The following is a 10237-nucleotide window of genomic DNA, read 5'->3' as shown; positions in this document are numbered from 1 at the left end:
ATGCTCCGGACTGACAAGCCTCAGAAGGCGTCTAAACGCCCTGTTATGTCATCCCAGTCTGCGCAACTATCAGACTTGGATGCGTCCTCGGATGATGGGGAATTGCCTGAAGACTCTGACTCGGATTCCCCTGTCTGGGAGGTGGAAACTAAATCTTCCATTAATGTGCCGCCATTGGTAAGGGTGGTGCTGTCCATTCTTGATATAGAGGATGACGCACCGGCTCCTAAATCCAAGTATCCAAATTTTAAGCAGGCAAAAGTGACTTCGGCTGTTTTTCCTCTATCTGACCAGCTGACTGATCATATGGCAGAGGCCTGGCAGTCATCTAGTAAAAGGTTCCAGCCGCAGAAACGTTTGGCGTCTAATTATCAGTTTCCTGCAGGTCATTGCAAGAAGTGGGAAACCCCGCCTGCGGGTTTCGTGTTACTCGCTTAATCAAGAGTGCTACCTTGCCTATTCCTTCCATTTCATCCCTAAAGGATTCCACAGACAGGAAAGTGGAGACATGTTTAAAATCAATCTATTCTTTCTCAGGGGCGGTGGCCCGACCGTCCATGGCCATCTCTTGAGTGGCTAAAGCCATTGAGAGCTGGGCCGATGTACTGGAAGATACTTTTCCTGAGGAAGCTCCGGTGGTTCAGAGAGCTTTAGTGGGAAAGATGAGGGATGCCGCTTCCTATATTGGAGAAGCGTCTTTGGATGCCAGTCTTCAGACTTCCAGAGTATCGGCTGCAGTGGTGTCTGCTCGCCGGTCTTTGTGGCTACGTTCTTGGAGAGCGGATGTGGATTCCAAGAAAGGCCTGGAGGCCTTACCCTTTAATAGGGAGATTTTGTTCAGCCCAGACCTGGACAAAATTGTTGATACCCTGGCAAAGTCTAAGTCTGCTTTTCTGCCATCGGCGGCTGCACCTTCTAAGGCTAGGACCTCGGCCTTTCGGTCCTTTCGTACTCAAGGGAAGTCCAAGGGTCAGTCCTTCCCGAGACAGACGACAACCAAGGCCGCCTCTATACTAAAGAAGCAGGCCTGGAGCGCTAGATGCCCTGCTTCCAAGCCAGAGGATAAGCCTTCAGCCTGATTGGACGGGCCTCCCTCTGGGGGATCCCAGAGTGGGAGGCCGACTTCTTCAATTCATCCAGTGCTGGTGCAATACCACCACGGACGCCCTTTCCTTTCGTCACAGACCCCCCCCCACCTGTTCTTCTGCACGAGGCTTTCTCAGGACAAGACCAAGGCCTTGTAGATTCAGGGAGCCATTGAGTCCTTGCTGAAAGCAGGGGTCATTGTTCCCGTTCCTCTTTCTCAACGCGGGACGGGTTACTACTCTACTCTGTTCTGGTTCAGAAACCCAATGGGTCTCATCGGCCTATCCTCAACCTGAAGTCGCTGAACAAGTTCCTCAGAGTGCCCAAATTCAGCATGGAAACTTTGCATTCCATCATTCTGGCTATGGAACTGGGGGATTATATGGTCTCCCTGGACATCCAGGACGCCTACCTCCATGTTCCTATAGCACCTTCACACCAGCGGTATCTGAGGTTTGCTATATGCCAGCATCACTTCCAATTTCAGGCTCTGCCCTTTGGCCTTTCCACGGCTCCAAGGGTGTTCACCAAAATTATGGCTGACATGGCTGCCCATCTGCGGAGCCAAGGTATACGGCTTCTGCCGTCCCTGTACAACCTCCTATTGCTGGCAGGCTCTCCGGAGGTACTTCTGCAACATCTGCACCTGAAGGTCGCTTATCTGCAAGTGCACGGGTGGCTGATAAACTGGAAAAAGTCCTCCCTGATTCCGTCACAAAGGATGGTTCATTTGGCAGCCCTTCTGGATTCTCGTCGGCAAAGGCTCTTTCTGACTCCAGAAAAGATTTCCTCCCTACAACTATGAGTGCGCAGTTGGCCGAGGTGTCTGTTCACTCAGCAATGAGGGTTCTGGGGTCCATGGTGTCGGCATTCGACATGGTGGAATATGCCCAGTTCCATTCCAGGCCCCTGCAGGGACTGATTCTATCCAGACGGAACAGGTTACCACACCGGATCTGGACTCAGATGCTGGTGTTGTCTCCGAAGGTGCGCCTGTCGCTGGCTTGGTGGCTTCAGACATCTCATCTCACCAAGGGTCACCCCTTTTGTATCCCGGACTGGGTTCTGCTCATGACAGATGCCAGTCTCCTGGGTTGGGGCGCAGTGACGGGTCCACTTTCACTTCAGGGCCGTTGGACTGCGGAAGAAGCTGTTCTTCCCATCAACATTCTGGAATTTCGGGCCGTGTACAGGGCCTTCCAGTTGTCCGGTCACGCTCTTCAAGGTAGGGCCGTGCAAGTTCAGTCTGACAACGCCACCACGGTGGCGTACATCAACCATCAAGGGGGGACTTGCAGTCGAGCAGCGATGTCAGTGGTGTCACGCATCCTGTCTTGGGCGGAGTGCCACCTTCCGGCCATCTCGGCAGTCTTCATTCCAGGAGTCCTCAATTGGGAGGCGGACTTCCTCAGCCGTCACGATGTGCAACCAGGGGAATGGTCGCTTCACCCAGAGGTATTTCAACTACTCGTGGACAGGTGGGGACTGCCGGAGGTGGACCTCATGGCCTCCCATCACAATCACAAGTTGCCTGTGTACGGGTCCAGGGATGTCAGCGCAAGCCTGGTGGACGCATTGTCAATGACATGGACCTTTCAGCTGGCGTATCTATTCCCTCCGATATCCCTGCTTCCTCGGGTCCTTCGGAAATTCAAGCAGGACGGTGGCACGCTTCTGCTGGTGGTTCCGGCTTGGCCCAGATGTCCTCGGTACTCAGATCTTAGGAGCCTCTCCATCAATGCTCCGTTCCCTCTGCCCCAACATCGGGACCTCTTGTCTCAGGGTCCCTGCCTTTACCCGGATCTGGGTCGTCTGTCTTTGACGGCGTGGCTCTTGAGACATCCTGGGGTTTTTCCAGCTCAGTCATCAGCACGATGCTACAGGCGCACAACCCTGCTTCCGCCAGAATTTACCACAGAGTGTGGCATACTTATTTTCAGTGGTGTGAGTCCAGAAACTACGATCCTCAGGTGTTTTGTGTTTCTAGTGGCTCCTTGGGATTTGGCGGTGGTGCTTCGGGACCTACAGGGTCCTCCATTCGAAGCGCTTGAGTCGTTGGAACTCAAGTGGTTAACAGTTAAGACTGTTTTTCTCCTGGCTATTGCTTCGGCCAGGAGTTTGTCAGAATTGGAGGGCGCTTTCCTGTCGTCCTCCTTTTCTGATATTTCACCAGGACAGGACAGTGCTTCGCACTCGTCCGGGTTTTCTTCCTAAGGTGGTTTCTAAATTCCAAATTAATCAGGAAATTGTTGTGCCGGCCTTTCAATCACTTGACCTCTCGGCTGGTGAGGTCTCCTTGGATGTGGTCTGGGCTCTCCGCATTTATGTGGACCGGACTAGTTCACAGGTCATGGGTGAGTTTAGTAGATACTCGGGTCTTACTACTACTTGGGGTAAATCCTCTATTATGCCATTGCGTGGGCCTCCTCCTGTTAATCCAGACCTTGATTTACCATTATGTTGGGTTGCCCAGTTTATATACTTAGGGGGTCTTGATTTCTAACTCTCCCTCAGATTATATTGTTCTGAATTTGTTGCCTTTATTATCATATTTACGTGATAAATTTAAAGTGTGGTGTAAACTCCCTCTTACGGTTACGGGCAGAGTGAATCTTATTAAAATGATAGTCCAACCTATATTTTTATACATTATGCAGCAGTCCCCCATTTACATACCGGCCTCTTTTTTTTAGGAAATTGAAAAGTATGCTCTCTTCTCTGATTGGACGTGCTTTCAAGACCTAGGGTAGATGGTGGCTTAGCGCTTCCACACTTTCGATATTATTATTATGCCGCTCAATTGTCGCATATTCGATCATGGTTACTGGATGATATTGTTGACGCACTGCCTGCCTTTCTAGTCTCGCAAACAAATCCAGGACTCACTCCTTTGCAGGCACTGCTGGGTGCGCACAGTCCTCCTTTGCTTATTCAAGCAATTAAGATTTGACGCGAGGTGCATGCAATAGTCAAGTTTACTGATCTTGATCCTGACACCCCCTTATGGTTTTCTAGTAGGCTTACTGGACTAGATACTCTATCAGTGAGACAGGTGTGGGGCACCAGAGGTATTGTTACGATAGGGCAGTTATACTCAAAATGTGTTTTAAAATCATTTCAACAATTGAAAGATGAATATGACCTGCTGTCTACTTATTTCTACAGATTTTTACAAATCCGACATACCCTAAATGTTCAATTTGGAGATAGCCCTCCAATTATTACTTCCTCCCTTGTAAAAAATGATGTAATTAATTTACGACAGGTGAAATCTGTCTCTCTTAAGTACTCCTTATTAACTTCTTATTACATAGAGGCTCTACCTACATTGCGTAATCAATGGGAAGGTGATGCAATCGGGAAGCCGGCTGACATTTTACCGATAGCCGGCTTCCCGACTGTCATATCCCAGCGAGGGTGAAATGCCCGGCTTCTAGATGTAGACGCCGCTCATTTCCCCGACGCCGGGAGACCGGCGCCCGGCATTCCGATCGAAAGGGATGCCGGGTGCCACGAGCGGACAGCCGCGCGGGGGGGGGGGGAATAGACTTAGGGTTAGGCACCCCCTGGGGGGACTTAGGGATTCACCCCTTCGGGGCGACTTAGCTGTAGACAGCGGGGAAGGGGGGGTTAGGTTTAGGCACTTAGAGGGGGGATTAGGGTAAGGCACTTGGGGGGGAGGTTAGGGTTAGGCACCCTTAAGGGAGGGTTAGGGTTAGGGGGGTAAGTTAGGTTAGTTAATACTTACCTAGGGACGATCGGGATTTCCAGCACTGTCGGGCTGCCACTGCTGGGATCTGTGCCAGTGTCGGGCCGCTGCTGCCGGGAATCGAACCGATTCCATGGGAAGGTATTTTGGGACCCCTTAGTGATAAGGAATGGGCTGCAGCTCGGGAATCACCCCATGAAGTGACCACGTCTATCAGATTTCAGCAGATCCAGTTATTTCTGTTACACAGAACCTATTTGACTCCTGTTCGTTTAACGCAATATGGTGGCCGAATATTTGATCATTGTCCCAAGTGTGGTGGTCCCCAAGGGTCATGCTGGCATCTTCTATGGGAGTGTTCTGTGTTTCAGTTATTTTGGGCTCAGGTGAAATCTGCAATTTCCAATACTGGCATTCCTACTATGGTGCTTACATCAAAATGTTGCACTATAGGTGCTAAGGAGGATGACGAGCTTAATGGTTATGACGCTCAATATATTATTAATCTATGTGCGTTGGCTAGGGTTTATTTGGCCCAGTCATGGATGGCTTCATATGGTCCTGATTTCCCCACATGGATTGCGCTAGTTAATGTTACAGTTGAACACGAGCGCTATATGTATTTCACTCGTAAGGCGATTTATACATTTAAGCAAATATGGTCCAGATGGTTGGACTCTACCTATGCAACCACCGCTTATTCTACATAATGTATTACTGATACGTATATATCTGCATTTATTCGTAACTATTTCATTAATGTAAGTGTGGTACACCTCCTATATTTTTTTTGTGGGTGGTTTTTTATTTTTTATTTTTTTTTTTGTCTGTCAGTTTGTGTTTTGTTTTTGTTAAAGGCTTTTATATAAAATATATCAATTTAACAGAGTATGTAAGATGTTAAAATAGTCTATTTTGAGAATAATATGTCTTAATTTGGCTCAGTTTTATAGATTTAATATTTTGTTATGTGCACAGGTATATTTTTTATACTCGGTCATTATTTATTTATTATTTTTTGGTATGTTGTGTATGTGCCTGGTTGTACTATATGGGCTTCTCTTTGTACCATGTATACGTGTGCTGTTTATGTTAAGTACATTCCTGTGCTTAATAAAAATTACTTTATTCAAAATAAATGCTGCTTTCTACTTCAGGGTCCATAGGGGGTCCACAGGGTTGACCTTGGGGTATAGGTTGGGAACCAAATCCGGGCACCACGCAGTTAAAGCTTTTAGCTCCCAGGATGCACTGGGTCCACTCTCCCTATAACCCCACCCCCAAGCCAGAGGCACCTCAGTTTAAGTTGTGCCCGGCCGGAGTCGGGTCACCGTTTAGTGCAGTGGGGAGCTGATTAGCAGCCCCTAAGCTATATTTTTTCTAAGTACAGAGTTTTTTTTTATTTTTACTTTGGACTTTCAGAGCTGCAGCGTCGGACTGTCCATAGGACGTCTAAGCTGCCGCTCCGTCACCCCGCCGGCGCTGAGACGCCAGTACAGATCTGGGGATCTCAGCGGGACCCCAGAGTCTGTACTAGCCGGACTCTGCGGGCGCCCAGGACTGCTGCCGGATCCACGGGGAGCAGGTAAGGTCGCGGATCACCGCTTGCGGTGATCCGCGCATTTAATATGCAGTCCTGTGCCTCCGGTCTCCGGGGACAGACCGGAGGCGCCGGCAGTGGCGGCGGGCCCCCCATACCCCGTGTGTCCACTAGACCACCAGGGACTTACTGATCGGCGCTGGCAGCCGGCGTCCTGGGAGGTTAATAGCCGGCCAGGGGAGGAAGCTTTCCCTGTTACAGCGGCTCCTCCCCTCAGCTCAGCGCGCCCTTCAGTATGTATAGTCTGGCGTCGCTGAGCTGCTTCCTCCGCGGGCCACGCTTCTTCTGAGGTCTCCAGCGACCATTTTCTTGTGGTGCAGAAGCAGAGCTCCGGAGATGGCAGTGAGTCCAGTCCCCCTGCGTACCTCACCATCAGGTCAGTGTACACAGCGCTGTAGCCTTCCCAGACACTGAATCTGGGTAAGTTGAATGCAGTGTAATAGTGCAGTATATTATATGACATGTTTATGTATATATCTGCATTGTATGTGACTTATGCTAGTGCTGACTGTCTGTATTTAATTCTCTCACCTGTCAGTGTATATCTATCCCTTTTCTTTATCTGCCCTAATACAGCTGTACTTAGGGTAGTTCTGAGACCTCACATTTATATACTCGTTGATATTTGTGAGGTTTGTCACATACTGTTGCGTGCTGCACGTTGCCATATTTTAGATGGAACTGTGTGTTGCATACGCTGAAAATGGGTCCCTGCAGCTAATTTTTGGCGTCAGTCAGGACCAGTATAGCGCTGCTTAATATTTCCGCCAAGAGGGTTGGTCAGATATGTCTGACTAGGAGATAGAGCGTTATACTGCACCCATTTTTACTATCCTGCAAGCCATGTGCTGCAGGTGTTAGTGCGGAGGATTTAACTCTTAAAAGGTTCTGTATGTGGCATCATCTGGTGCCGGCCCCTTTCACGACCCCCTTGGGCGGTTTGTTTTCTCGGGATCCTCTCAATTGCGGATCGCCGGGTGGGCCCCATTGTTGTACCTCACTTGGGGTTACTCCACCATACTGCCCTTTTCATTTCAGGGTATCTCGCAGTTTCTTGCACTCTTCCCCTGTGACACAGACTATCGCTCCCTGCAGGGGTTTTTCGCAGTATATGAATTCCCCCTGGTGCCACAATAGTCTGTCATGCCCCTTGCAGGGATTACCACAACAGCCACCCTGGGTGGTGTCGTTTTCTACGAAACGCAAATTGGCGTGGTTGACGCCCTGTGGTTACTTCCCAGTTGGCTCTGCATGTACTGGATACTGTTTTGGGCTCTTTCCCTCTTACGGGTGGAAGCCTATTTCAGGTATTATTATCCCTGCTTTAGGGCTGGTAGCAGGTCCATTCTGGTTAGAGTGAATGTTGACCTGCACCTGTATCATACACCCTCAGTCTTACATGCCTTCGGGTTCCCTGTTGCTGACTAGCGGGTGGATCGCATAGCGGGACTCTGGCTGTTGCCAGATAGGAGGTATTACAACAGTGTTTGGCCTCCTGTCCCAAATTCCCTGAGGGTCATCACGAGCCCCCTCCTGGGGTGGATGGGCGTGTTACTCGTCTGATTACAGACGTTACTACGCATCCCATTCCTGCGTGGTCCGTAGGTGGTAACTCTGCCTGAAATAGGTATACTTGCTTCAGGGGTTGTTACCCATCCTACCATGGCTATAGCATGGTTGGTTAATACTATTGCAGATTGGGCTGATGCATTTGTAACATTTTTTCCCCTCCAACACATCGGGGGTTCAAATGTATTTGGTCGCTCTCGTAATATATGCAGTTGTCATAGGTGGAAATGCCTATATTGGATACCAGTCTCCTAACTTTCAGAGTTCCGGCTGCGACTGTATCCTCCGTAATACCCTATGGCTGCGCTCTGGGAATGCAGAGGTGCAGATACCATCTTTAGGGTTGATCTTGGTTGGTCCTGACCTTGACAAGATTGTAGTAACATTGGCAGTATTACTAACGACAAGTTTACCGCTTTCAGCTATGCCCTCTACAAGGCCTCAGACTAAGTCTGTAAAGTCTTTTTGTCCTCTGTGTCAGCCTAAAGGTCTGTTTCTTCGTAGACTGTCGGCATCTACAAGGGCCGACATATCCAGTACCGAGCAGGCCTGGACTGCCAGCCGATCCTGCTTCTGAACCTACGGATATCTCTTCAGCCTGACGGGACAGGCCTACAACTGGGAGATACCGATTTTCTCAGTTCGCCCGGTACTAGTGTCAAGTTGCCGTGGCTACGTGGGTAGGAGGGTACGCCCTCTCTTTGCTCAGGCGGCCTCTTTACAAGGGCCTTACAGATCCAGAAAGCTATGCAGTTGTTGCGGTAAGCGGAGCTAATTAGGCCATCCCCACTATCTCAGTGAGGGACTGGTTGTTCTGCTTTCTTTCTGGTGCGGTGGCTGAATGGTCCTCTTTGGCCTATTCTCTGTCTCAATTCCCTGAGCCAGTTCCTAAAGCTACCTGGGCTCAGGAGGAAATCCCTATGCTCCATCATACGATGTTTGGAACCTGGGGACTTTATGGTATCATATACAGGACGCGTGCCTACGGGTACTTACAGAGACCTTTCCTCAGCATGGGCTGAGGTTTGCTGTATCACAGCAACACTTACAATTTTTCGGGCTCTGCCTGTTGGGACTGTCCTCAGCCCCACAGGGGTTTACCAGTGTTTTGGATTTTCTGACAGTTCTCCTGTTCAGTATATCCCAATGCTCCTGTACCTGGACGGCCTCCTGCTCTTAGCGGGATCACCGGGGTACTTTACAGCCAGGTCAGGATGACTGTGGCTTCAGGGTGCAGACGTTTAATCAACGGGGAAAAAGTCCTCCCTGCATCCCTCTCTGGGTATTCTTCATCTAGGATCCCTGCTGGATTCTCAGAATCTGAGAATTCTTCTGGCGTAAGACGGAATCTCCACTCTTCCATTAGGAGTACGTGGTTGTCTGCGTAGTCGACATATGTCTTTACACTCTGGGATGCATGGTGGAATGGGCTCAGTTCCATTCCAGACCTTTCCATAATTGGTTCATCTCCAGATGGAACGAGTTTTTTCTGTCGGATCACTGTTCAAACGATGATGCTCTCTCCGGAGGCAAGTCTGTCCCTGTCCGGGTGGCTATGGCCATCTCGTCCAGGGTATTCTTTGCTATGGACAGTGTCTGGTTCGCATCCTTTTCAGTGCAGTTGGACGTCTGTCGATTCCACCCTGTCAATTAACTTACTCTGGCATAACTCTTGTTTCCCGGTGAACCTGAAAAGGTTCAGTCCGACAGGGTCAGGACAGTGGATTCCTTTTTAGCAACACTGTTTGTTGGGTGGCAATGACAGGTATGTCACATATTCGGACATAGTCCGAGGGTCTCCTCCCGACCATCTCGGCAGCGTTCATTTCAGGAGCTCTCCATTGGGAAGTGGGAGTCCTCAGCCGTCACAACGTGCATCCCGGGGACTAGTCTCTTCCCCAAGAGAGGTTTCATCTCCTGGTGAGCAGGGGGGGCCCCCCTGAGGTGACCCTCAGGGCCTTCTGACTTTATCACACTATGGTGTTACAGTCCAGCTCTGGGGATTCCGAAGCAACCTTCAGCGACTCTTTGTCGATGAAGTGGTCCTTTCACTTTGTGTACCTCTGTTCTCCGGTCTCCCTTCTTCCTCGAGGTCTTTGGAAGTGTTTCAATTGAGACGGAGATGCTTTCCTGCTGGTGGCTCCTGATTGCCCCAGATGTCAGGGGTACTTGGATTTTCGGAGTCTCTCCATCGAAACTCCATTCCTGATGCTTCGCTGCCCGGACCTGTTGTCTCAGGGTCCTTGGTTTTGCCTTGGACCTGGGTCGTTTGT

The 10237-nt window shown here is 49.8% G+C and overlaps 1 protein-coding gene across 1 annotated transcript; it reads left to right on the top strand.

Moving 5' to 3' along the window:
- On the top strand, window positions 1–5505 carry LOC148500982 (uncharacterized). Its single transcript, XM_088451105.1, has 3 exons — window positions 1–177; window positions 295–398; window positions 4956–5505. The coding sequence occupies exons 1-3, from the start codon at window positions 1–3 to the stop codon at window positions 5503–5505; spliced, it is 831 nt and encodes a 276-aa protein (XP_088307231.1).
- The last annotated feature ends 4732 nt before the right edge of the window (window positions 5506–10237 follow it).

This window comes from Taudactylus pleione, unplaced genomic scaffold (assembly GCF_031769625.1).
Source record: "Taudactylus pleione unplaced genomic scaffold, aTauple2 ptg000537l, whole genome shotgun sequence".
Classification (NCBI taxonomy): Eukaryota; Metazoa; Chordata; class Amphibia; order Anura; family Myobatrachidae; genus Taudactylus; species Taudactylus pleione.
This window is presented reverse-complemented; position numbering and strand designations above follow the sequence as displayed.

Excerpts from the sequence above, each read along its gene's own strand:
- LOC148500982 (XM_088451105.1), top strand. The coding sequence starts at position 1 with ATGCTCCGGACTGACAAGCCTCAGAAGGCGTCTAAACGCCCTGTTATG. Across the intron at positions 178-294 it reads CCATTAATGTGCCGCCATTG|CTGACTGATCATATGGCAGA; the intron begins GTAAGGGTGGTG and ends CTATCTGACCAG. Across the intron at positions 399-4,955 it reads CCTGCAGGTCATTGCAAGAA|TGATAAGGAATGGGCTGCAG; the intron begins GTGGGAAACCCC and ends GGGACCCCTTAG.